Source organism: Heteronotia binoei, chromosome 15 (genome assembly GCF_032191835.1).
Source record: "Heteronotia binoei isolate CCM8104 ecotype False Entrance Well chromosome 15, APGP_CSIRO_Hbin_v1, whole genome shotgun sequence".
NCBI lineage: Eukaryota > Metazoa > Chordata > Lepidosauria > Squamata > Gekkonidae > Heteronotia > Heteronotia binoei.
In genome coordinates this window covers 6,168,897-6,196,802 of record NC_083237.1, presented here as the reverse complement: position 1 = coordinate 6,196,802, position 27,906 = coordinate 6,168,897, and the positions used below count along the sequence as shown (strand labels likewise).

Below are 27,906 nucleotides of genomic sequence, written 5' to 3'. Positions count from 1 at the left end.
AGGGAGACTTGGAATGTGGGGGCGGGGGAGGGACGCTGGCCATGTTGCTGCTTCTGTGGCTCTCACCCACTGCTCTCAGGGCCGGATTTAGGGAGGGGCAAGAGGGGGTGCCTGTCCCTAGTGCTGTCGGGGTGTGTGTGTGTGTGCCAAATTGGCCATCCCACCCATGCTTTTCTCCTCCCCAGGTCTGTGTGCACAGACCCCGGGAGGAGAAAGTGAGGGCATCCCACTGATGTTTGCACTGTCCTCAGAGCAAAGGCGGGCGCAAACGCTGCCCCCGCCCCTTTCTCCTCCCCCGGTCTCTGTGCCGAGGTTGGTGCAAACACCGCTCCCCCCCTTTCTACTCCTTGGGTCTGTGTGCTCAGATCCGGGGAGGAGTAAGCGAGGGCATTCCCGTGGCCTTTGCAAACACCGCTCCCCCCTTTCTCCTCATTGGGTCTGTGTGCACAGACCCAAAGAGGAGCAAGTGTGGGTGTCCCGCTGGTGAAAGCAAGAAGAAGAAGATGATATTGGATTTATATCCCGCCATCCACTCCGAAGAGTCTCAGAGCGGCTCACAATCTCCTTTACCCCCCCCCCCCCACACACAACAGACACCCTGTGAGGTAGATGAAGATATTGGATTTATATCCGCCCTCCACTCCGAAGAGTCTCAGAGTGGCTCACAATCTCCTTTCCCTTCCTCCCCCACAACAGACACCCTGTGAGATAGATGAAGATACTGGATTTATATCCCGCCTTCCACTCCGGAGAGTCTCAGAGCGGCTCACAATCTCCCTTCCCTTCCTCCCCCACAACAGACACCCTGTGAGGTAGATGAAGATATTGGATTTATATTCCGCCCTCCACTCCAGAGAGTCTCAGAGCGGCTCACAATCTCCTTTACCTTCCTCTCCCACAACAGACACCCTGTGAGGTGGGTGGGGCTGAGAGGGCTCTCACAGCAGCTGCCCTTTCAAGGACAACCTCTGCCAGAGCTGTGGCTGACCTAAGGCCATTCCAGCAGGTGCAAGTGGAGGAGTGGGGAATCAAACCCAGTTCTCCCAGATAAGAGAGCTCTGGCTGACCCAAGGCCATTCCAGCAGCTGGAAGTGGAGGAGTGGGGAATCAAACCCTGTTCTCCCAGATAAGAGTCCACACACTTAACCACTACACCAAACTGGCTCTCGAGGAGGAGAAAGCGAGAGCGTCCCACCTTCCTTGAAGCTGAGGATGCCATAAACACTGCCCCTCCTTCTCCTCCCTTGGTGCTTGGGGGGGGGGCAAAGTGGAAGGGCTTCAAGCCCCACTTGTGAACTTCCTGATGGCACTTGGGAGGGGGGGGGTTGGCCACTGTGTGACACAGAGTGTTGGACTGGATGGGCCATTGGCCTGATCCAACATGGCTTCTCTTATGTTCTTATGTGACACAGAGTGTTGGACTGGATAGGCCATTGGCCTGATCCAACATGGCTTCTCTTATGTTCTAATATGTGACACAGAGTGTTGGACTGGATGGGCCATTGGCCTGATCCAACATGGCTTCTCTTATGTTCTTATGTGACACAGAGTGTTGGACTGGATGGGCCACTGGCCTGATCCAACATGGCTTCTCTTATGTTCTTATGTGACACAGTATGTTGGACTGGATGGGCCACTGGCCTGATCCAACATGGCTTCTCTTATGTTCTTATGTGACACAGAGTGTTGGACTGGATGGGCCATTGGCCTGATCCAACATGGCTTCTCTTATGTGACACAGAGTGTTGCACTGGATGGGTCATGGGCCTGATCCAACATGGCTTCTCTTCTGTGACACAGAGTGTTGGACTGGATGGGCCATTGGCCTGATCCAACATGGCTTCTCTTATGTTCTTATGTTCCTGGGTCTGTGTGCACAGACCCAGGGGAGCAGAAAGTGACAGCGTCCTGGAGACGTTTGTGCTGCCCGCCCCCCCTTTTCCTTTGGGTCTGCACACAGACCGGTGAAAGAAAAAAGGGGCGGGCGCCTGGGGGGTGGGAGACTGGGGCTGCTTTGTGAGGGTGGGATGCCTTGCCTGGGGCGACAGGCACACCCCCACCACCATTTTTTGGGGGGCACCATTTTTAGGCCCCCCCCTCAAAAAATGGGTAGATCCGGCCCTGACTGTTCTGCTGCTTCCCTCCCTCCACTGCAAATAAAAAAACTGCTAAGAGACACCATAAATTTTAAACGACAAGACAGTGTAATGTCAAGGTCAGTGGTGTCCTGACAGAGCTTGCACATAGAACTTCAAATAGACAAGAAGTGTAGGAAGAAGAGATTAACGGAAGACAGTTCAAAAGCAGTCTTTCCAGTCAAATTCCAATCCAACCGAAGGCGGTTCAATAGCAATCGTTCCAATCACAATTTGATTGGACAGTCTGCTTTTGAACCGTTTTCTTGTGGGTTTTTTTGCTACATGCTCTTTTGTATTTGAAGTTCTATGTGCAAGCTTGGTCAGAACACCACTGACCTTTACATTACACTGTCTTGTTTAAAATTTATGGTGTCTCTTAGCAGTTTTTTTTTTATTTACACAGCTGTGCGCTAAGATCCTATTTTTATTTATTTATTTATAATGGTCGTAGACCAGCAAACAATTCATAAAAGTCCAATTCATAACCAATAAAAGGTGATACATAGATATACAATAATTATTATACACTAAAATATGATACCACCTAAAGTATACATACAATACGAATATAGACTTTAAGACACTGACACTGAAGATGTAAAATTAGTGTTAAAACCAAGGATGAACTAAAAACCCTGTCTAGACCTCTTTGTTTCTTCCTTTAATAAACAAATTATTTATTCGCTGCCTAAGCCGGCATTTAAAGCAGTAAGATCATACAAAATTAAAACTGATTATCCATAAAATCATACATAAAAAGGCATAAAATACTGTTATAAAAAACTACAAATATAACAAAACATGGCAGTTACAGCCAACAGATTGGCAAAGGTGTTTCGCCATTTCCTGACTGAATCATTAGAGTTTTCCTTATTCTTGTGGCAAGCCAGCCAAATTTTGCTAATTTGTATGTAACCTCAGGGTTCCTATCGCTAGGAAGATTCTTAAGGAGTTGCAATATTTGGCTACTGGTAAAAGGTACGGCCGTGGAAAATGGAAGTGCTTCTTGATGGTCATTATAAGCCTCACAGTCAAATGTGACATGTACTAGAGATTTGATACCATCATTGCAGCAGCAGGGACATCATCGTTCTTGGAACGGCACCTTTTTGTAAGATCCTGTCGTTTTTGCTTCCTTCCCTCCAGGCTCTTTTGCGGCGTCTCTTGGCCTCCCTGTGCTTGCCCAGCTGGGGCCGAGCTGAGCTGGTCGTCTCGCTGATGCTGGAGAAGCCGAGCGAAGGGGGCTGGGAGCTGGCTGACATCGTGGAGGCGGTGAAGGCCTCGCCCAGCCGGGACTTCATCAAGCGCCTTTTGAGCTGGGAGTGTGCTGTCTGTAGCTGGGCCCTGCCACGCAACAAGGTAACAGGCGGGGACCTCTACCAAGACCAGAATTGCTGGGCCCCTTCCACCAAGAAAAAAGCCAGTTCGGTGTGGTGATTAAGAGTGGCGGACTCTAATCCGGAGAACTGGGTTTGATTCCCCCACTCCGCCACTTGCAGCTGCTGGGTGACCTTGGGTCACTCACAAGCTTTCTCAGACCTGTTCTCTCAAGAGCAGTTCTCCCCGAGCTCTCTCAGCCCCACTTTCCTCACAAGTTGTCTGTGGCAGAGAGGGGAAGGGAAAGGAGATTGCAAGCTGCTCTGAGTCTCTTGAGCGAAGGTGGAGTATAAACCTCGCAGGGTGTCTGTTGTGGGGGGAGAAGATATAGGAGGTTGTAAGCCGCTCTGAGTCTCTGTCCTTGAAAGGGCAGCTGCTGTGAGAGCCCTCTCAGCCCCACCCACCTCACAGGGTGTCTGTTGTGGGGGGAGAAGATATAGGAGGTTGTAAGCCACTCTGAGTCTCTGTCCTTGAAAGGGCAGCTGCTGTGAGAGCCCTCTCAGCCCCACCCACCTCAAAGGGTGTCTGTTGTGGGGGGGAGAAGATAACGGAGATTGTAAGCCACTCTGAGTCTCTGTCCTTGAAAGGGCAGCTGCTGTGAGAGCCCTCTCAGCCCCACCCACCTCACAGGGTGTCTGTTGTGGGGGGGAGAAGATAACGGAGATTGTAAGCCACTCTGAGTCTCTGTCCTTGAAAGGGCAGCTGCTGTGAGAGCCCTCTCAGCCCCACCCACCTCACAGGGTGTCTGTTGTGGGGGGGAAAGATATAGGAGGATGTAAGCCCCTCTGAGTCTCTGTCCTTGAAAGGGCAGCTGCTGTGAGAGCCCTCTCAGCCCCATCCACCTCACAGAGTGTCTGTTGTGGGAGGAGAAGATATAGGAGATTGTAAGCCACTCTGATTCAGAGAGAAGGGCAGGGTATAAATCTGCAGTCTTCTTTTGTTTGTTTGTTTTTAGGTATTGTTTTTAAAAGCTGATTTTTTAAAAAAAAATCTCTTTTAATTATCCCCTGCCTTTTGGGTTCTTATTGGATGGAAAGGTAGTATTAATAAATAAAGTTCTTCATTAATAAATTAATAAATAAAAAGTATTAATTAATAATAAAACTATTTCTTAGGTTGGCTGGCTCTTTCTCCCTTTGATGGTCACTGTTTTTTTCTCCCCCCGGCAGATGCAGTCACTGACGTCGTGCGAATGTACCATCTGCCCCGAATGCTTCGCCCAGCACTTCACCATCGCTGTGAAAGAGAAGCACATCACGGACTTGGTGTGCCCGGCGTGCTCCGAGCCAGAGATCAGCGATGAACGGGAACTCCTCAGCTACTTCTCCACCCTCGACATCCAGGTGCCTGTCCAGCTTTACCCCTGGCCTGGCATTTCGGAAAGCTAGAAATCTTCATCCCAGATTCCTAAGTCCCATGCTAATGAACATAAGAGAAGCCATGTTGGATCAGGCCAATGGCCCATCCAGTCCAACACTCTGTGTCACACAATAGCCAAAAAAATTATATATATATATGTGCACACTGTGGCGAATAGCCACTGATGGACCTCGGCTCCATATTTTTATCCAATCCCCTCTTGAAGCTGCTTGTAGCTGCCACCACCTCCTGTGGCAGTGAATTCCACATGTTAATCACCCTTTGGATGAAGAAGGACTTCCTTTTATCCGTTTTAACCCAACTGCTCAGCAATTTCATGGAGTGCCCACGAGTTCTTGTATTGTGAGAAAGGGAGAAAAGTACTTCTTTCTCTACTTTCTCCATCCCATGCATCATCTTGTAAACCTCTATCATGTCACCCTGCAGTCGACGTTTCTCCAAGCTAAAGAGCCCCAAGCGTTTTAACCTTTCTTCATAGGGAAAGTGTTCTAACGCTTTAATCATTTTAGTTGCCCTTTTCTGCACTTTTTCCAATGCTGTAATATCCTTTTATAATATAATATGCCACTGTTGTGGTGGACTCAAGAGACCGAGTGAAAGGGAACCCTGTCTCCTGTTTTACAGACCTTTTGACATCCTTTTTCCTGAGATGAAATGAAAAGAAAAGAAGATTGTGGTCTGCAACAGTTTGGTGTAGTGGTTAAATGCATGGACTCTTATCTGGGAGAACGGGGTTTGATTCCCCACTCCTCCACTTGCAGCTACTGGAATAGCCTTGGGTCAGCCATAGCTCTCGCAGAGCTGTCCTTGATAGGGCAGCTTCTGGGAGAGCTCTCTCAGCCCCACCCACCTCACAGGGTGTCTGTGGTGGGGAGAGGGAAGGGGAAGGAGATTGTAAACCGCTCTGAGACTCTGAGTGAAGGGTGGGGTATAAATCCAATCTCTTCTTCTTCTTGGAGGAGAGAATTGTTCTCAGCAATTCCAGTTCTCATCGATATTGCCAGTGTAAGCTCAACCCCGTTCCTACGATGCTACCCCCCACCGCTCAGAGAACGCCAAGCAGAGAGAAATTTGGTGCCATTCTTACGTTACGTTGTTGGTTTTGGTTCTCTTTTGTGAACAACATCTCTCCGTAGTTTCTTTCTCCGCTTTCGTCTAGAGCTGGGATTCCTGATGTGGTGCCCCTGAAACCTTTTCTGGTGTACGCCAGGCTTTTTTAGAAAGGGGGCGGGGGCAGGTGGGGCGTTTGCCCCGTGAGGCTTCTGATTGGCTGTTGGGAATTTGGTTGGCTGTGCAATATTTTTTTTTTAAGTTGCTTTGGCAGCGTCCATCGCCATCGCAGCGCAAGGATCTTCACTGTGTGAAATTAAGCCATGGCAGCCATTTTTGTGGCTGGCTTTACCTCCTGTGGCGGCCATTTTGTGGCAGCCGTTTTTGTGGCTGCAGCCACCGGCCTGTCAGAATTGCTAACCTTCTCAAAGAGGCTGGGGACCCCTGATCTAGAGCGTTCCTTCCTTCATAAACCCATTGTCTGCTGTCCTACCTTCAGTGGAGTGACCAATTGTTCCCCTCCTTCTTTCTGTCAAAACCCCTGAAAGCTGAGAGCCGCCAGTTTCACACCCCGCTCCTGGTTTCTCCTTCTTTTTCCCAGCTGCGCAGCTGCCTAGACACTGAAACGTATGATCTCTTCCATAAGAAGCTGACCGAGAGGGTGTTGATGCGGGACCCCAAGTTTCAGTGGTGCACTCATGTGAGTAAGACCCTGAGGGGAGGGGCAGCGTTATACACCGTCAAGTTGTTTCCAACTTATGGCCAATATATCCCTCTAAGCTGTGGAGACTTGTGAGCAAGCATTCTACTTCGTGAGCTACTGGCATTAAAGCTGTGAGCTACTGAATAAATTAGGTTGTCCTGGGGCCATTTTTCCTGAGCTTAAACAAAAATGTGTGAGCTGGAGGCCAAAAAAACTGTGAGCTAGCTCACGCTAACTCAGCTTAGAGGGAACGTTGTTTATGGCCACTCTTATGCCCAAGCTAGCCTGGTCTCTCATCAGACCTCCAAATCTAAGGAGGGTTCTATAACAGAGATCGAAGGCGGTTAATTTTAGAGAAAATCTATTTAAGATGTTTCATAGGTGGTACGTCACCCCAGTTCAGTTAGCTAAAATATATCCAGGATTATCGCCAAATTGTTGGGAATGTGGTGAAAAAATTGGCACATTCTATCATTTATGGTGGACATGCAAAAGGGCAAAAAAATATTGGATCAAAGTCTTTGAATTCCTTCAAGGAATGCTGAAAACGGTAATTCAGTTGAAGCCTGAAACTGTACTCCTAAGTCTGATTAAGAAAGACGTGGTTAAGGAAGATGTTCATTTGATAATACACATTCTCACCGCTGCGAGAATGTTATATGCAAAATATTGGAGATTAGACAAAACTCCAAATATGGAAGAATTACTAGATAAGGTTTTACAAGCTGCAGAACCAGATATACTCACGGCAATAGTTAATGGGAAATCAATGAAACTGGCAAATCGAAGATGGGATAAATTATATGATTGGATATAAAATAGCGTCAAAGATGGGAAAGCAAGTAGAGGGTTAAAAGTTGTAAGAAATGACTAATAGAGGATGAATATAAGAAAAAAGGAATGGATGGATTGTAAGAATATTAAGCATTGTAGGAACTTAGGAAACAATCTACCTTTGCTCTCTGTTTTAATAATTTTGTGGATTTTGTATTTTATTGTTTTTGTTTATTTATTTGTAACTGGATTATGACACAGGAAACAATAACAGGATGTATGGCAGACAGATGTAATGTAAGGTATTTGAAGAATTTATAATCAATAAATTATTTTTTTTTCCTCAAAAAAAAAAAAAGAAAGAACAAAGAAAGAACAGAGATGCCGTTCTGATCTCCCTCTCCTCTCCTCTCTAGTGCTCCTTCGGATTCATCTACGAGTCTGAACAGCTGGAAGCGAAATGTCCACAGTGCCGCAAAAGCTTCTGCGTCCAGTGCAAGCGGCCAGTGAGTACAGAGCGGCAGGGGTGAGGGACGGTGGCTGAATTGTGGCACGGAGGGCTTGTGGCTGTGGTCGGAGGGGTTATGAGGGGGTTGGGGCTGGGGAAAACACATCGAACGGGGTGCTGTACACATATAGATGTGGGATGTGTCTTGGTGAGGATCATGTGGGTGAAGGGGTGGCGTGGAGATTTACCCCGACTATTATAGGATTTTTATTTTGTTCAGGTGTGAGAGAGAAAAGTTTGCGACTTCTGTAAAAAAAAAAAACCCAAAGAGGGGCCTGATCTGCTCTTACAGTCACCAGGAATCAGGTCTTGCGCCTTTCTGCTCAGTCTCAGCTTGAGTTCTCACCTGTGTTCACTCTACACTGACTTAGAATCATAGAACCATAGAGTTGGAAGGGGCCATACAGGTCATGTAGTCCAGCCCCCTGCTCAGTGCAGGATCAGCCCTAGAGCATCCCCAACAAGTGTTTGTCCAGTCGCTGCTTAAGGACTGCCGGTGACAGGGAGCTAACCCACTCCCTAGGTGGCACATAGGCTCTGACTTTACTTGATCAATTCTGGACGACGTGGCAGACAAAAAAACACTGAATGCTGTAGGTATGCTCTTGATTAAGACATAAGGCTCTAGAACAAGAGGTCTCAAGAATATCTCTAAGCCTTTGTCACTTCACTAAACTTCCTTGTGGTCCAGCATTGTTCTGTTCTTTTATTCTGTTCTGTATTGTGAGCCGATATGCGTACTTCGCTTTCTGACCTCTGAAGGAGATCAATTTAGGTCGAAACGCGTCAGGTCAAGTTGAGTGGCTCCCCATTGTGGTTTTAGGATTGTACATAGGATGGAGGCTTATGGTGGGCCCTTAAATGGTTTTAGCTTTCAGCAATAAATACATGTACGTTGCCTTATGATTTTTTTTTACACTTTGTTTTTGATGTTCGGCCCTTTAATTGCATAGTAACCTTTTAGGTTTCTTACTCCAGTTTTTGCGGTTAAGTTTCTTTCCCTTCTTTGTTTTTCTTTGATTCCACTGTTGGACGACTCTTACTGTAAAGTCTTCGTCCTCATATCCAGCTGGTTCCTTTCCATAATTTAAGCCCGTTATTGTGAGTCCTCTGCTCTGCTGCTCCTCTCTCAAAGACTTCTGTCCCCCCTCAACCTCTTCTCCAGACTGAACATTCCCAGCTCCCTCGGCCTTTCCTCATAAGGCTTGGTCTCCGGGCCTCTGATCATCCCGGTCGCTCTCCTTTGCACCCTCTTGCTTTTATATATCTATGCATACTGCTATGCCATGCTGGTTTGTGCAGTTATTAGATTTTAATCTCCCCATTCCCTCAAAGGGCTCAGGGAAACACATGGGATTTGCAGAGCCCCCCCCCCCGTTTCCTCTCAACAACCTTGTGAAGTTGATGAGGCTGAAGGGGGGGGGGGGATCGGCTCAAGGTTGTTGAGTGATTTCCATGAGTTGAGGAGAGATTCTCAACCTGAATCTCCATGGTCCAAATTCAGCGTAACGTAAAGGAAGCCATATTGGATCAGGCCAGTGGCCCATCCAGTCTGGGTCACACAGTGGCCAAAATATCCAGGTGCCATTAGGAGGTCCATCAGTGGGGCCAGGACACTAGAAGCCCTCCCACTGTTGCCCCCTCCAAGAACCCAGAATACAGAGCATCTCTGCCCCACCCAGAGAGTTCCATCTACAAGAACATAAGAGAAGCCATGTTGGATCAGGCCAATGGCCCATCCAGTCCAACACTCTGTGTCACACAGTGGCCAAAAAACCCAGGTGCCATCAGGAGGTCCATCAGTGGGGCCAGGACACTAGAAGCCCTCCCACTGTTGACCCCCCCAAGCACCAAGAATACAGAACATCACTGCGCCAAACATAAGAACATATGAGAAGCCACGTTGGATCAGGCCAATGGCCCATCCAGTCCAACACTCCGTGTCACACAGTGGCCAAAAAACGCAGGTGCCATCAGGAGATCCATCAGTGGGGCCAGGACACTAGAAGCCCTCCCACTGTTGTCCCCCCAAGCACCAAGAATACAGAGCATCACTTGCCCCAGACATAAGAACATAAGAGAAGCCATGTTAGATCAGGCCAATGGCCCATCCAGTCCAACACTCTGTGTCACATAAGAACATAAGAGAAGCCCTGTTGGATCAGGCCAGTGGCCCATCCAGTCCAACATTCTGTGTCACATAAGAACAGAAGAGAAGCCATGTTGGATCAGGCCAATGGCCCATCCAGTCCAACATTCTGTGTCACATAAGAACATAAGAGAAGCCATGTTGGATCAGGCCAATGGCCCATCCAGTCCAACACTCTGTGTCACACAGTGGCCAGAAAACCCCTATCCCATACTGGGTCTCCGTAATTAGAGTTGCCATCCTCCAGGTGACGGCTGGTGATCGCCTGGATTTATAATTGCTCCTTATGAGAGCCAGTGTGGTGTGGTGGTTAAATGTGTGGACCGTTATCTGGGAGAACTGGGTTTAATTCCCCACTCCTTCACATGCACCCGTTGATGTGCCCTTGAGTCATTCGCAAGTACTCACAGAACTGTTCCTCTCAAGAACAGTTTCTGTCAGAGCTCTCTCAGCTACACCTACCTCGCAGGATGGGGAGGGGAAGGGAAAGGAGATTGTAAACTGCTCTGAGACTCCTTCGAGTAGTGAAGGACGGAGTATAAATTCAGTCTTCTCCTCCGCCTCCTCTTCTTCCTCCTCCTACCACAGACATCACTTGTCTAGGAAAAAATGACTTCTCTGGAGAGTGGACTCTATATTAGACCTGGCTGAGGTCTTGCCCCTCCCTAAACTCTAGATTCAACCCTCAAATCTGCAGGAATTCCCCAACCGAGAGCTGGGAATGCCAATTGCTAGTTTATGTAACCTGAAATGGTTTTTTTAGACCTCTCGAGGAAGTTTTTCAGTTATCTCATTGTTTAATTCATTCCCAAGTGAGTGTTTTCACTTTCAGTTTAAGGCTACTTGGAAAGTGCCCTCATAAAACAACTTTTGGCCCAGTATCCCGCCTTAAATCCCAACAGAAAAGACAGAATGGAATTTAATACAGCTCTCACAGAGCCACTACAGATGGTCCAAAGAGATCTTTGATGGGAAAAAAAATCAATCAAATACAAATGGATGCTAGAAAATGAAAAGATTAAAAGGGAGCTGTTTATCTCTTTGTGCTGGGAAACTGAACATCATTATCTCCTCGGTGGAAGATAAAATTGACAAGTCACTGGGGCAACACAGCTGCAAAGGAAAATGGAAGAACGGTAAAACAAGCTTATCGGTTTGGAGGGACATTTGTGTAGGTAGTAATCTTCATTTGTTTTTAGAGAAGAGGCAGACTCAGTGTTGTAAATTTTAGCATCTCTTCAGGAAGCCTCTTAATCCTTTGTTGCCTGAACAATAATTCAGAAATCAGACAGGTTTCTAGTGCTAAGAGTTCTAGTGTCTATACAGAGAGCCTTAATCCTGCAGTTTCAGGCACAGCGAAAGAACAATTGTTGAAGAGAGCTCATGATCTAGCACTGTTTCGTTGGAGCCCGGCTTTAGGAAGACTGTTGTAATCTGAGGCACGGCTAAAGAATGTAGTGGTCTAGGGTTGCCAAACTCCAGGTGGGGCCTGGCTGTCTCCTGGTATTACATCAGGTCTCCGTATCTTGGGGGGAAACGGTAGCTTCGGCAGATGGAGTCTGTGGCATTATACCCCACCAAGGTACCTTCCTAGACTCTACCTGCCTAAAATCTCCAGGTGGTTCCCAACCCTAGTGAGGGGAGAGCTTTCCCCAAAGTTGAAGTTCATTTGGCGACCATAGTGAGGGGAGAGCTTTCCCCAAAGTTGAAGTTCATTTGGCGACCTTAGTGAGGGGAGAGCTTTCCCCAAAGTTGAAGTTCACCTGTGACAAATTTAAACTTCTTTCTAAAGATCACCCGCCACCTGAGTTACCACCGGGGGTAAAATGTCACTTCCTGGAGGAGCTGAGACTTATATTTTTAGCTCCCCGCATCTGAGACATTGAGTCTCTTGCCAGTGGTATATTTATGTCCTCTTATTCCTTTAGAAAAGAAATGTCCTGCTTTTGGAAAGGGCCTTTATTTTTAAAATTTATTTATTTCATACCTTGCCTTTCTCCCCTGTGGGAATGTAAAGGAACTTATCTGGTTCTCCTCTCCTCCATTTTATACTCACAGCAATCCTGTGAAGTAGGTTTTCAAACTGACGTTATGGATGCCATTGTATAATGTGTAATGGTACTGCAGAATTCAGCAGGCAAATGAACCTATAGTCTGGGGCCACAGGGGAAGAAGCCCACCAAGAAGTCTGTTGTTATATGGCACTGCTAAGAAGAAGAGGATGATGATACTGGATTTATATCCCACCCTCCACTCCGAAGAGTCTCAGAGCGGCTCACAATCTCCTTTCCCTTCCTCCCCCACAACAGACACCCTGTGAGGTAGATGATATTGGATTTATATCTCGCCCTCCACTCCAGAGAGTCTCAGAGCGGCTCACAATCTCCTTTCCCTTCCTCCCCCACAACAGACACCCTGTGAGGTAGATGAAGATATTGGATTTATATCCCGCCCTCCACTCCGGAGAGTCTCAGAGTGGCTCACAATCTCCTTTCCCTCCCCCCCCCCCACAACAGACACCCTGTGAGGTAGATGAAGATATTGGATTTATATCCCACTCTCCACTCCGAAGAGTCTCAGAGCGGCTTACAATCTCCTTTACCTTCCTCCCCCACAACAGACACCCTGTGAGGTAGATGAAGATACTGGATTTATATCCCGCCCTCCACTCCGAAGAGTCTCAGAGCGGCTCACAATCTCCTTTACCTTCCTCCCCCACAACAGACACCCGGTGAGGTAGATGAAGATATTGGATTTATATCCCACCCTCCACTCTGGAAAGTCTCAGAGCGGCTCACAATCTCCTTTACCTTCCTCCCCCACAACAGACACCCTGTGAGGTAGATGAAGATATTGGATTTATATCCCGCCCTCCACTCTGGAGAGTCTCAGAGTGGCTCACAATCTCCTTTACCTTCCTCCCCCACAACAGACACCCTGTGAGGTAGATGAAGATATTGGATTTATATCCCACCCTCCACTCCGAAGAGTCTCAGAGCGGCTCACAATCTCCTTTACCTTCCTCCCCCACAACAGACACCCTGTGAGGTAAATGAAGATATTGGATTTATATCCCACTCTCCACTCCGAAGAGTCTCAGAGCGGCTTACAATCTCCTTTACCTTCCTCCCCCACAACAGACACCCTGTAAGGTAGATGAAGATATTGGATTTATATCCCACCCTCCACTCCGAAGAGTCTCAGAGCGGCTCACAATCTCCTTTACCTCCCCCCCGCCCCACAACAGACACCCTGTTAGGTTGATGAAGATATTGGATTTATATCCCGTTCTCCACTCCGAAGAGTCTCAGAGCAGCTCACAATCTCCTTTACCTTCCTCCCCCACAACAGACACCCTGTGAGGTGGGTGGGGCTGTAAAGGGCTCTCACAGCAGCAGCCCTTTCAAGGCGCCGGCGCTGGTCCCGGGAGGCCCTCCAGAGACTCTGGATGGCCTCTGGCGACCAGCGCCGACCAGCGGAGGCCGCGGAGAGGCCGCGGAGGCGCCGGCGCTGGTCCCGGGAGGCCCTCCAGAGACTCTTCTCATAATCTGCCTAAATTCACAGAATCAGCATTAATTTTGGATGGCCCTCTAGCCCAGGGGTGTCAAACATCTGACCTGGGGGCCAAATCAGGCCCTCGGAGGGCTCCTATCAGGCCCTTCAAGCAACTGGCTGTCATCTGCTTCCTTCTCCCTCTCTCTTGCTCCCTTCTGTATAACAGCTTGCTTTGCAAGGCTCTCAATTGCATAGGAACTACAGAGCAAAACATCTATTTTCTCCATTGGCTGAGGCTCCTCCCTTGAGGTGGAAGGGGGAGGAATAGCTTGCTTTGCCAGGATCCCTCAATCGCGCAGCAGAGATACTGAGCGAAGCCTCTCTTCCTTCTACTGACTGAGGCTCTAACCCCCTCCCCGGTTCCCTGGGGAAGGAAGGAAAGAGCCAGAGCTTCCTTTGCCTAGTTCCCTGGATACCACAGGAGAAATACAAAGAAAGCACCTTTAAGACCAACAAGTGCTAATGTTTTTAGCATGTTGTAAGTTTTTTAGGAAATATATTTAATTGTGTTTGTGTCCTTTATAAAGTTTGTATCTCTGCTACCTAATCTTAAATAGGAACACACACGGCCCAGCCTGACATGGCCTGGCCCAACACGGTCTCGTTTATGTCAGATTCGGCCCTCATAACAAAATGAATTTGACACCCCTAATCTAGCCTCTGCTGAAAAAGAAGGAGAGCCCACTACCTCCTGAGGAAGCCTGTTCCACTGAGGAACTGCTCTCCTTCTCAGCTTAACTTACCTCACAAGGTTGTTGTGTGGAGAAAATGGCGAAAGAGAAGCCATCTATGCAGCCCTGGACTCCCTGAGTGAAAGGTGAGATTAAAAAAAATCTGCTGGACAGTTCATGACACGGTGATATATGACAGGGGTGGCCAACGGTAGCTCTCCAGATGCTTTTTGCCTACAACTCCCATCAGCCCCAGCCAGCATGGCCAATGGCCAGGGCTGATGGGAGTTGTAGGCAAAAAACATCTGGAGAGCTACCGTTGGCCACCCCGATATATGAAAAACTTGATTTCTGTGATACGCAAACTATACATCAAGCATTGGGAGAGAATAACAAACCATGTCACGCTAAGCGAATTTTCCTACTGATCTGTCTGAGGTAATCAGATTCCGGCTTGCCGTCTGAACCAGCGGTGACATCAGCTTTTGAATCTGGTTCCGGATCGATGTCTTGAGCGTGTAGAACTCCCCTGAGCAATGACATCATCGCAGCTTTCTGGAAGAAGCGGTTTTGCCTAATGGATCGGCGGGCATCTGCTGTGCCAATCCATAATCGTCTTTTCCCACTCCTTGTTCAGGATTATTTTGCTCAAGTCTTGTCTGTCTTATGTCAGTGTTTATTCACAGAGTCTAAATGGGTGGCCCTACCCCCCCCTTTTTTAAAAAAAACCTTGAAAATATAATTGGCTGTTTTCAGTGGGGAGCAAAACCAGGTTGGAGAAGGACTTTAGTCTGTTTTAAAATCCCACCTTTTGAGAAGTCTTAAGGCTAGCCCCGGCCTGCATAACCCAATCTCATCAGATCTCGGCAGCTAAGCAGGGTCGACTGTGGCTAGTACTTGGATTGGAAGACTGCCCTTGAAATACCCAGTCGGGAGGCAAGAGCAGGATTTATTCAACCACTTCTCTGAATATTCTCCAGGCCCGCAGTAGGGGTCAGTCACCAGAGGTTGACATGACTCCCAGAAGTACACAAACACACACACACACACAAATGCAAAAAAGAAGTCAGAACCCTATGGTTCCCCAGGGCAATTAACTTTAAAAATTAAAGTACAGACATTCTCACATCGAAATGCTCATTAGAAATACTCCCTAGTAGATAGCTGGTAGCCTTGAAAGGCAGATAGAGCTCGGGGGCCCACACACTTTCGTTTCGTTAGCGACATGCAGGTGGTTCATTGTAGTATGGAACAGTAAGGCAATAAAACACGGCAGGAGGTCTTGACAGTTGTACCTGACTGATCAAGCCGTTGTTTAATTTTAAAAGTAAGTTTTATAAACTTTGTTTCAATTCCAGTCAATATATGAATTTATTCTGCAGCCAACGGTTCACTCTAAAGCCATGCAGCAGGAAAGCTGACTCAATCGCCTACTCCTTCTCCTGGGGTTGCATTCAAGTCAAAATCAAAGGCCCAAAGCTTAAGCGTTCTCTGCGTTGCTGGCACTTGCAATTCAGAGGAGAGCCAGTTTGGGGTAGTGGTTAAGTGTGCGGACTCTTATCTGGGAGAACTGGGTTTGATTCCCCGCTCCTCCACTTGCAGCTGCTGGATTGGCCTTGGGTCAGCCATAGCTCTTGCTAAGTGGTTAAGTGCACGGACTCTTATCTGGGAGAACCGGGTTTGATTCCCCACTCTTCCGTTTGCACCTGCTAGCATGGCTTTGGGTCAGCCGTAGCTCTGGCAGAGGTTGTCCTTGAAAGGGCAGCTGCTGTGAGAGCCCTCTCCAGCCCCACCCACCTCACAGGGTGTCTGTTGTGGGGGAGGAAGGTAAAGGAGATTGTGAGCCGCTCTGAGACTCTTCGGAGTGGAGGGCGGGATATAAATCCAATATCTTCATCTACCTCACAGGGTGTCTGTTGTGGGGGAGGAAGGTAAAGGAGATTGTGAGCCGCTCTGAGACTCTTCGGAGTGGAGGGCGGGATATAAATCCAATATCTTCATCTACCTCACAGGGTGTCTCTTGTGGGGGGGGGGAAGGTAAAGGAGATTGTGAGCTCCTCTGAGACTCTTCGGAGTGGAGGGCGGGATATAAATCCAATATCTACCTCACAGGGTGTCTGTTGTGGGGGAGGAAGGGAAAGGAGATTGTGAGCCGCTCTGAGACTCTCCGGAATGGAGGGCGGGATATAAATCCAATATCTTCATCTACCTCACAGGGTGTCTGTTGTGGGGGGGGAAGGTAAAGGAGATTGTGAGCTCCTCTGAGACTCTTTGGAGTGGAGGGCGGGATATAAATCCAATATCTTCATCTACCTCACAGGGTGTCTGTTGTGGGGGAGGAAGGGAAGGTGATTGTGAGCCGCTCTGAGACTCTTCGGAGTGGAGGGCGGGATATAAATCCAATATCTTCATCTACCTCACAGGGTGTCTGTTGTGGGGGAGGAAGGTAAAGGAGATTGTGAGCCGCTCTGAGACTCTCCGGAGTGGAGGGTGGGATATAAATCCAGTATCTTCATCTACCTCACAGGGTGTCTGTTGTGGGGGAGGAAGGGAAAGGAGATTGTGAGCCGCTCTGAGACTCTTCGGAGTGGAGGGTGGGATATAAATCCAGTATCTTCATCTACCTCACAGGGTGTCTGTTGTGGGGGAGGAAGGGAAAGGAGATTGTGAGCCACTCTGAGACTCTCCGGAGTGGAGGGCGGGGGATAAATCCAATATCTTCATCTACCTCACAGGGTGTCTGTTGTGGGGGAGGAAGGTAAAGGAGATTGTGAGCCGCTCTGAGACTCTCCGGAATGGAGGGCTGGATATAAATCCAATATCATCATCATCTTCTTCAGAGGACAGCAGATCCTAGATCAGGCCTTCAGTCCATCAGGATCTCAGTTATCTCCTTTCTTTCAGAGCCTTCGTTCAGTCGCAGCTTTTGGCCCAGCAAACTCAGGTGATGGCCCCATCCGATCAGAACGCATTCTTCAGAGAAGCTACTAGAAAATGACCTCACCCCCCCCTCCCCCGACTCTCCTTCCCCCTCCACAGGCTCCCGTGAGAAGCAGATCACACCATCTTTATCTCTGGCCTTGAAGATGATAAGGTCAGGAGACCAATTAGGAACACCTGCAAGATGGACTGTCTCATCTCTGATCACATTAATTCTTGAGGGGGAGGCCGGGGGGGGGGGGGGAGCTTTGCCTCACGCCACCCTTTCTCTGAAAAGCTCAGAATAGCGTCCTTGTATTTCATTCATTTTAATTGGTGTGTTTTACATCCCGCCTGCCCTCCGACTACATGGCGTTTCCTCCCCACAACAGCCCGGTGATGTAGGATGGGTTGTAGGCAGTGTTTTCTCTAAGCTGCAGAGTCTTGTGAGCAAAAATTGTACTTCTGTGAGCTACTGGCATTGCAGTTGTGAGATACTGGCAGTTTGGTGTAAAGTTGTGAGTTAGAGCCAGTTTCGTGTGGAGAGTCAGTTTGGTGTCGTGGTTAAGTGCGTGGACTCTTATCTGGGAGAACCGGGTTTGATTCCCCACTCCTCCACTTGCACCTGCTAGCATGGCCTTGGGTCAGCCATAGCTCTTGCTAAGTGGTTAAGTGTGTAGATTCTTATCTGGGAGAACCGGGTTTGATTCCCCACTCCTCCACTTGCACCTGCTAGCATGGCCTTGGGTCAGCCATAGCTCTTGCTAAATGGTTAAGTGTGTAGATTCTTATCTGGGAGAACTGGGTTTGATTCCCCACTCTTCCACTTTCTTTGTTCAGGCTCTGCTTCTTGGAGATACTGGAAATATGTGATAGAAAAGAGCCAGAGTCCCGCAGCACCTTAAAGACTAACAAAATTTTTGGCAGGGTTGAAGCTTTCGTGAGAGCCAGTTGGGTATAGTGGTTAAGCGCGTGGACCACAATCTGGGAGAATCGGGTTTGATTCCCTCACTCCTCCTCCTCCTCCACGGCAGTCACAGTTCTCACAGAGCTGTTCTCTCAAGAGCAGCTCTCGCAAAGCTCTCTCAGCCCTGTCTGCCTCACAGGGTGTCTGTTGAAGGGAGAGGAAGGGAAGGAGATCGTAAGCCACTCTGAGACGCCGAGTGAAAGGTGGGGTATTCATGCAGTCTCCTCCTCTTCTTCTTCTGGCTGGAACAGTGGCTCTCCAGATGTTTTTTTGCCTACAACTCCCCATCAGCCCCAGCCAGCATGGCCAATGGCTGGGGCTGACGGGAGTTGTAGGCCAAAAAAACATCTGGAGAGCCACTGTTCCCTACCCCTGGTCTAAGACTCACGAATGCTGGAACGTTAATGAGCTGGTTGTTGGTTTCTGCAAGGAAGCTAAGCAAAGAATTCATCTCACGCTAGGTGCAGTTTGTTACTCTTTCACCCCGTGTCGTCATTCGTCACATTTCTGTCCCACCCATCATCATCTAAGCAGCTTTCTGTTATATCTGTGGTGCTTCCTTCCTGTGCAGTAGGCTAGAGTGCAAAGTGTGTCAACAGCCCAAGGGCACTTCGTGGCCAGCGAGCATTTGAACCCAAGTCCAGCCCTCTAACCACCTCGTTGCATCGGCTCTCAGTCCCCTGGGAACTGGGTCGTGTTCTGCCCCTCTAGGCCCTGATGAGGTGCAGTGCCCTTGGGGTTCATGGGGCGACCTTAAGCGGTTGCAAAAGGGATTCTGCCGGCTTGAAAATATGGGACGTTGCCCAGTGTTGATGTCTGTCCCGGCAGAAAGCCTGGAACCGGCATCCCTGCTGAGTGGTGTTTATACAAAAGAGTTCTTTATTCCAGCTGTGCGGCGTTTGGGAGGCCGCTCTGGAGTGCTTTGATGGCGGCACAGTTGCCCCAAAACAACAGCCAGTGGGCATCCATCGCAGCAGTTTCTCTCTCTCTTTCTGTCTCTCTCTCTCACTGTCTCTCTCTCTTTCTGTCTCTCTGTCTCTCACTGTCTCTCTTTCTGACTCTCTCTCTTTCTGTCTCTCTGTCTCTCTCTCTCACTGTCTCTCTTTCTTTCTGTCTCTCTCTTTCTGTTTCTCTCTCTTTCTGTCTCTCTCTCACTGTCTCTCTCTCTTTCTGTTTCTCTCTCTCTTTCTGTCTCTCTCTGTCTCTCTCTCTCTCTCTGTCTCTCTCTCTCACTGTCTCTCTCTCTCTTTCTGTTTCTCTCTCTCACTGTCTCTCTCTCTCACTGTCTCTCTCTCTTTCTGTTTCTCTCTCTCTTTCTGTCTCTCTCTGTCTCTCTCTCTCTCTGTCTCTCTCTCTCACTGTCTCTCTCTCTTTCTGTTTCTCTCTCTCACTGTCTCTCTCTCTTTCTGTCTCTCTCTCTCACTGTCTCTTTCTTTTTCTGTCTCTGTCTGTCTGTCTGTCTGTCTCTCTCTCTCTCTCTCTCTCTCTCTCACCGTCTCGCTCTCTTTCTGTCTCTCTGTGTCTCTCTCTCACTGTCTCTCTTTCTGTCTCTCTCTTTCTGTCTCTGTCTGTCTCTCTCTCACTGTCTCTCTCTCTTTCTGTCTCTCTCTCTCTGTGTCTCTCTCTGTCTCTCTCTCACTGTCTCTCTCTCTCTTTCGGTCTCTCTCTCTGTGTGACTCTCTCTCTCTCTCTCTCTCTCTGTGTCTCTCCCCTCCCCCAGTCAACTCCTCCCTTCCCTTCCCTTCCCTTTTTTCTTTTCTCATTCTTTTTGTTGTTTTCAACTTACTGTCCTATTTACCAGTTCAGGCCGGATTGCTAATTTGCAGAGATCAAAAAACCCACAATGAGGTCACGTTAGATAAGACTGAAGAGCTTCTTTTGCATCGCGAATGGCGCCGTCCCAAGCGGAGTTATGCCCTTCTGAGTCGATTGGGCTTAGAGGGGCGGAACTCTGTTTAGGATGACACTGCAAAAGTCTTAGGCTGTGATGCTCAGAATACTTTCCTGTGAGTAAGCCCCACTGAATTAAATGGGACTTGCTTCTGAGTAGCCCTGCTTGGACTTGAACATATATGAAGCTCCCTTCTACTGAATCACACCCTTGGTCCATCAAAGTCAGTCTTGTCTACTCAGACTGACAGAGGCTTTCTAGGGTCTCAAGCGGAGGTTTTTCGCGCCTATTTGCCTGGACCCTTTTTGATTGGAGATCCCAGGGATTAAACCTGGGACCTTCTGCTCACCAAGCAGATGCTCTACCACTGAGCCACCATCCTTCCTTGACCAGCAGTGACTCTCCAGGGTCTCAAGCCGACGTTTTCCACGCCTCTTTGCCTGGACCCTCTTTAGTTGGAGATGCCGGGGATTGAACCTGGGACCTTCTGCTTACCGAGCAGATGCTCTACCACTCAGCCACCGCCCAAGACTTGCTCCCTTTGTACATCCGCTTTCCCAAGTGCCAGCTTTTTGCTTTCTTACTTTTTTGTTACCTCTTACTTCTTACTGTTTTTTAAATTTCTGTCTCCCATTCGCTCTGTTTTATCAGCGGGAAAATTCAGTGCACCGTTTAATGAACAAAAATTATATTGGCTGTGGCTTGGCGGAAAAGTCTCTGCTTGCCATCGGAAGGTCCCACAAGTCTAGTCCCCGGCAGCATCTCCAGCTAAAAGCCCCAGGTTGGACGTGATGGGAAAGACCTTTCTCTGCCTGTGTCCATGGAGAGCTGCGGCCAGTCTGAGTAGACAGTAGGAACATAAGAGAAGCCATGTTGGATCAGGCCAAAGGCCCATCCAGTCCCACACTCTGTGTCACATAAGAACAGAAGAGAAGCCATGTTGGATCAGGCCAAAGGCCCATCCAGTCCAACACTCTGTGTCACATAAGAACATAAGAGAAGCCATGTTGGATCAGGCCAGTGGCCCATCCAGTCCAACACTCTGTGTCACATAAGAACCTAAGAGACGCCATGTTGAATCAGGCCAATGGCCCATCCAGTCCAACACTCTTGTGTCACATAAGAACATAAGAGAAACCATGTTGGATCAGGCCAATGGCCCATCCAGTCCAACACTCTGTGTCACATAAGAACCTAAGAGAAGCCATGTTGGATCAGGCCAATGGCCCATCCAGTCCAACACTCTGTGTCACATAAGAACCTAAGAGAAGCCATGTTGGATCAGGCCAATGGCCCATCCAGTCCAACACTCTTATGTCACATAAGAACATAAGAGAAGCCATGTAGGATCAGGCCAGTGGCCCATCCAGTCCAGCACTCTGTGTCACATAAGAACATAAGAGAAGCCATGTAGGATCAGGCCAGTGGCCAATCCAGTCCAACACTCTGTGTCACATAAGAACATAAGAGAAGCCATGTTGGATCAGGCCAGTGGCCCATCCAGTCCAGCACTCTGTGTCACATAAGAACATAAGAGAAGCCATGTAGGATCAGGCCAGTGGCCAATCCAGTCCAACACTCTGTGTCACATAAGAACATAAGAGAAGCCATGTTGGATCAGGCCAGTGGCCAATCCAGTCCAGCACTCTGTGTCACATAAGAACATAAGAGAAGCCATGTAGGATCAGGCCAGTGGCCAATCCAGTCCAACACTCTGTGTCACATAAGAACATAAGAGAAGCCATGTTGGATCAGGCCAGTGGCCAATCCAGTCCAACACTCTGTGTCACATAAGAACATAAGAGAAGCCATGTTGGATCAGGCCAGTGGCCCATCCAGTCCAGCACTCTGTGTCACATAAGAACATAAGAGAAGCCATGTTGGATCAGGCCAGTGGCCCATCCAGTCCAACACTCTGTGTCACATAAGAACCTAAGAGACGCCATGTTGAATCAGGCCAATGGCCCATCCAGTCCAACACTCTTGTGTCACATAAGAACATAAGAGAAGCCATGTTGGATCAGGCCAAAGGCCCATCCAGTCCAACACTCTGTGTCACATAAGAACATAAGAGAAGCCATGTTGGATCAGGCCAGTGGCCCATCCAGTCCAACACTCTGTGTCACACACTCTGTGACACAGAGTGCTGGACTGGATGGGCCACTGGCCTGATCCTACATGGCTTCTCTTATGTTCTTATGCTCCTGCGTACACCTACCAAACGCTTTCATTCTACAGCACCTCTTCCTTCTGCTGTTGAGGGAAGCCGAGCGGGGGGGACTCATGGACTCCTCCGGACTTCTGTTCTCTCTCTCTTTCTCTCTCTTTGGCCAGTGGGAGCTGCAGCACCAAGGCCTGTCTTGCGAAGGGTTCCAGGAGTGGAAGCGGACCAACGACCCCGAATACCAAGCCCAGGGCTTGGCTGCGTACCTGCAAGAGAACGGGATCGGTGAGATCTGTTTCCGGGTGCAGGGGGTGGGGGAGGAGCTGTCTTCTCCCTTTTTTATATCTTCACCATACCCCTGTGAGGTAAATGAGGCTGACAGAGCGTGACTGGCCAAAGGTCACCCAGCAAGATTCCACGGCAGAGTGGGGATTCAAACTTGGGTCTCTTGGATCTACTCCAACTACTTAAGATCAGAGGGAACACCCTCTCTTTCTCTGCAGCCCTGGGACAACTCAGGGGTCCTCCTCCCTTAGTGCTTTGGGGGTGTAATGGCAACTGGCGGGGTGGCGGGGGGTGTCCCCTGCCTTCCTAACCTTCTCTCTTGTTCTCCGACCAGCCTGTCCCAACTGCAAATTCTCGTACGCCCTGGCCCGGGGAGGCTGCATGCACTTCCATTGCACCCAGTGCCGGCACCATTTCTGCAGCGGCTGCTACAGCGTCTTCCACGCCAAGAACGTAAGGACTGGGGGAGGGGAGGGGAGGGTTCGGGGAGTGAGCAGGCAGGGGTACAAACCAAACACAGGGCCAGCATAGTTTGGCATTTGAACATTCTTACCCACTTAAGAACATGAAAGAAGCCGCGTTGGATCAGGCCAATGGCCCATCCAGTCCAACACTCTGTGTCACATAAGAACATAAAAGAAGCCATCTTGGATCAGGCCAATGGCCCATCCAGTCCAACACTCTGTGTCGCATAAGAACATAAGAGAAGCCATGTTGGATCACGCAAAGACCCATCCAGTCCAGCACTCTGTGTCACATAAGGGAAACCATGTTGGATCAGGCCAATGGCCCATCCAGTCCAGCACTCTGTGTCACATAAGGACATAAGAGAAACCATGTTGGATCAGGCCAAAGGCCCATCCAGTCCAACACTCTGTGTCACATAAGAACATAAGAGAAACCATGTTGGATCAGGCCAAAGGCCCATCCAGTCCAACTCTCTGTGTCACATAAGAACATAAGAGAAGCCATGTTGGATCAGGCCAATGGCCCATCCAGCCCAACACTCTGTGTCACATAAGACCATAAGAAAAGCCATGTTGGATCAGGCCAAAGGCCCATCCAGTCCAACACTCTGTGTCACATAAGAACATAAAAGAAGCCATGTTGGATCAGGCAAAGCCCCATCCAGTCCAGCACTCTGTGTCACATAAGAACATAAGAGAAGCCATGTTGGATCAGGCCAAAGGCCCATCCATTCCAACACTCTGTGTCACATAAGAACGTAAGAGAAGCCATGTTGGATCAGGCCAATGGCCCATCCATTCCAACACTCTGTGTCACATAAGAACGTAAGAGAAGCCATGTTGGATCAGGCCAAAGGCCCATCCATTCCAACACTCTGTGTCACATAAGAACGTAAGAGAAGCCATGTTGGATCAGGCCAATGGCCCATCCAGTCCAACACTCCATGTCACATAAGAACATAAGAGAAGCCATGTTGGAGCAGGCCAATGGCGCATCCAGTCCAACTCTCTGTGTCACACAGTTGCCAATATATGTGTATGTGTATATACACACACACACACATATACATACATACATATACACACATATATATACACACACATACATATAGGACTTTGTAAATTGGCTTATGCTGGAACGCGGTAACAAGCCTTATGATCATGCGACGGTTCTCCGGGCGGATGAAAGAGGCGGTGTGGCCTCACCCCCAGCCGCTTCCCCTGCAAGAAGAGACGGCCTTCGGAACGAGGCTGCTCTCCTCCGAGCCCTGCTAGGAAGCCGAGATTGGAGGAGAGCACACACTGGCATGCTGCCCCACCACACTCAGCTTCCTGGGTCCCAGACCAGGGAAGCTGAGAGCGGCAGGGTGTACGGAAGGGGCACACCGGGCAGCCACCTGCCTCGCCTACTCCCACATACTGGCCACGGTCCTTTGTTACACCACAGTGAAGTCCATAGTTGGGAATTCGCAGAGCCATATTAGACGAAGATGATATTGGATTTATACCCCACCCTTCACTCTGAATCTCAGAGTATCTTACAATCTCCTTTCCCTTCCTCCCCCACAACAGACACCCCATGAGGTGGGTGGGGCTGAGAGAGCTCAGACGAAAACTGCCCTTTGAAGGACAACTCTTGTGAGAGCTATGGCTGACCTAAGGCCATTCCTATCCTCCATCTTCCCCCAGAAATGCCCGCTCCCTGGCTGCTCGATCAAGCGGGCCCTCCACGCCCACCACCCTCGCGACTGCCTCTTCTACCTGCGGGACTGGGAGGTCGTTCGCCTGCAGCGACTCTTGCAGGTGAGTCTTGGCCGAGGGCCGACGGGGAGGGGAATGGTCGTGTTTTAGGGGTGGGGGGGTGTGAGAAGAGAAGCCAGAGGGAAGCCACCCCTCCCACCGAGGAGGGAGGGTGGTGGCTACAGGGTGTCAGAAGTGACCGTCTGAACTTCATTCTCGATGCCTCCCCATCCCAGGATAATGGCGTGGTGTTCAACACTGATCCACCGGCTGGGACCCGGGCTGCCACTGGAGGTGAGTGCATAGGGCTGAGGATAGCGATGGTTTCTCAACAAGGGTTGTAGCAGCAACCAGTTTATTAATCTGCTTTCTCCTCCTCCATGTTAATGTCGACTGGGGGTTAGAAATTCTGTAGAGCCGACGTTTTTATCGTTTGGTATTTTAGATTGTTTTGAGCGTCGTTTCGAGAGCCAGTTTGGTGTGGTGGTGAAGTGCACGGGCTCTCATCTGGAAGAATCTGGCTTGCTTCCCCCACTCCTCCACTTGCAGCTGCTGGAGGGGCCTCGGGTCAGCCGTAGCTCTCGCAGGAGTTGTCCTTGAAAGGGCAGCTGCTGTGAGAGCTCTCTCAGCCCCACCCACCTCACAGGGTATCTGTTGTGGGGGGAAAAGATATAGGAGGTTGGAAGCCACTCTGAGTCTCTGTCCTTGAAAGGGCAGCTGCTGTGAGAGCCCTCTCAGCCCCACCCACCTCGCAGGGTGTCTGTTGTTGGGGGAGAAGATATAGGAGATTGTAAGCCCCTCTGAGTCTCTGTCTTTGAAAGGGCAGCTGCTGTGAGAACCCTCTCAGCCCCACCTGCCTCACAGGGTGTCTGCTGTGGGGGGAGGAAGATAAAGGAGATTGTAAGCCGCTCTGAGTCTCTGATTCAGAGAGAAAGGCGGGGAATAAATCTGCAGTCTTCTTCTATGTTTTTTTTCTATGAACTTCTTGTATACCACCCTGAGCACGCTTGCAGAGAGGGCGGTATAGAAGCTCAAATAAATAAATAAAATAATAAAGATTTCTTTGAATTACAGCCAGCCAGAGAACATTTGCATCCCCAGGTCTGACCTCTTGGCAATTCTATTTTTAAAAATAATAATTTTGGAACTTTAGAGCCTTCCTTTGCCTCAGAGTCAGAAGTGGACTATTTATTCCTTTATTAATTGTCTTCTTCTCTATTTGCATGATTGGTTTAAAATATTTTTAGCTGCCTTTCTTCCTTGTGGCGTTCCTGGAAGTTTACGAGGTAAATAAAACAATTAGAAAACCAGATAAAACCACAGTTTAAAATCTCCCGTTAGGATTTCCGATAAAGAAAAACCTAAATTGGGCAAATGCAGTTCTAAATAAAACTGTCCTCAGCTGACAGTGAGGGGGCCGGGCACACCTCCCTGACGTTGTTTCATAATCGTGGGGCTGCCACCAAAGAGGCCCTCTCTCCTGTGCTCACTAGGTGAGCTGCTTTAATTGGTGGGGCAGCCAGGAGGGCCTCTCTCTGTGATCTTAACTAACGTTATTCACAAGTTGAACTTCTGGTAAAAGCCACCATTGGCTATGATGTGGAGTATTAGCACTGTGTCCTTTGGTACGCCTGTGATGAAACCGTTGTTCTTTGTGCTGGAAATTGGCACAAGAAAGCCTGTTCTATTTCAGACCCAAAGCATTGATCTGGATTGTTCTAGAACTGCACCTGCAGGGCTTTCCTTCTTAAGGGTACAACAGCAGGGCAAAGTAATACCAGCTTGACTGTCATGGTTTCTCCTGAGGATTGTGGGTAATTGCGGGACATAGCTTTTTGAGGATATGGAGAATTTGATCTCCCCTCCCCAACCTCTAGGGACAACTGCAATTCCCAGTTCAGCTGGTTTTAATATTTGTTGTGTGGAGCCCCCATGTAATAGCCTTTCCTTCCTTCCTTCCTTCCTTCCTTCCTTCCTTCCTTCCTTCCTTCCTTCCTTCCTTCCTTCCTTCCTTCCTTCCTTCCTTCCTTCCTTCCTTCCTTCCTTCCCTGCTTCCCTCCCTCCCTCTCTCCCTCACTCCTTCCTTCCCTCCCCTCCTTCTTTCCCTTCCTCCCTCCCTCCTTTCTTCCTTCCTTCCTTCCTTCCTTCCTCACTCCTTCCTTCCTTCTTTCCCTCCTTTCCCTTCCTCCCTCTCTCCCTCCTTCCTTCCCTCCCTCCTTCCTTCCTTCCCTGCTTCTCTCCCTCCTTCCCTCCCTCCCTCCCTCCTTCCTTCCTTCCTTCCTTCCTTCCTTCCTTGCTTCCTTCCCTTCCTCCCTCCTTCCTTCTTTCCCTGCTTCCCTCCCTCCTTCCTTCCCTCCCTCTCTCCCTCCTTCCTTCCTTCCTTCCCTCCTTCCTTTCTTCCTTCCTTCCTTCCCTCCCTCCCTCCCTCCCTCCTTCCTTCCTCCCTCCCTCCTTCCTTCCTTCCTTCCTTCCTTCCCTCCCTCCCTTCCTTCCTTCCTTCCTTCCTTCCTTCCTTCCTTCTTCCCTTCCTCCCTCCCTCCTTCCTTCCCTCCCTCTCTCCCTCCTTCCTTCTTTCCCTCCTCCCTTTCTTCCTTCCCTCCCTCCCTCCCTCCTTCCTTCCTTCCCTCCCTCCCTCCCTCCCTTCCTTCCTCCCTCCCTTCCTTGCTTCCCTCCCTCCTTCCTTCCCTCCCTCTCTCCCTCACTCCTTCCTTCCCTCCCTCTCTCCCTCACTCCTTCCTTCCCTCCCTCCTTCTTTCCCTTCCTCCCTCCCTCCTTATTCCTTCCCTCCTTCCTTCCTTCCTTCACTCCTTCCTTCCTTCTTTCCCTCCTTTCCCTTCCTTCCCTCCCTCCTTCCTTCCTTCCCTGCTTCTCTCCCTCCTTCCCTCCCTCCCTCCTTCCTTCCTTCTCTTCCTCCCTCCTTCCTTCTTTCCCTGCTTCCCTCCCTCCCTCCCTCCTTCCTTCCCTCCCTCTCTCCCTCCCTCCCTCCTTCCTTCCTTCTCCTTCCCTCCTTCCTTCCTTCCTTCCTTCCCTCCCTCCCTCCCTCCTTCCTTCCTTCCTCCCTCCCTCCCTCCTTCCTTCTTTCCCTGCTTCCCTCCCTCCTTCCTTCCCTCCCTCCCTCTCTCCCTCCTTCCTTCCTTCCTTCCTTCCTTCCTTCCTTCCTTCCTTCCT

General features: G+C 49.3%; 2 protein-coding genes across 2 annotated transcripts in view; both read left to right on the top strand.

Annotated features, from left to right (window-relative positions):
- Positions 1–25,082, top strand: part of RNF31 (ring finger protein 31) — a 40,662-nt gene extending 15,580 nt beyond the window's left edge. Inside the window, 8 exon segments of the mRNA XM_060256505.1 lie at positions 3,285–3,497; positions 4,685–4,858; positions 6,547–6,645; positions 7,839–7,928; positions 22,417–22,531; positions 22,866–22,984; positions 24,688–24,801; positions 24,975–25,082. Coding sequence (XP_060112488.1) covers positions 3,285–3,497; positions 4,685–4,858; positions 6,547–6,645; positions 7,839–7,928; positions 22,417–22,531; positions 22,866–22,984; positions 24,688–24,801; positions 24,975–25,082 — 1,032 coding nt within the window.
- A 1,253-nt stretch (positions 25,083–26,335) lies between these two features.
- Positions 26,336–27,906, top strand: part of IRF9 (interferon regulatory factor 9) — a 22,511-nt gene continuing 20,940 nt past the window's right edge. Inside the window, 1 exon segment of the mRNA XM_060256504.1 lies at positions 26,336–26,491. Within this exon segment, the coding sequence (XP_060112487.1) occupies positions 26,336–26,491 (156 nt within the window).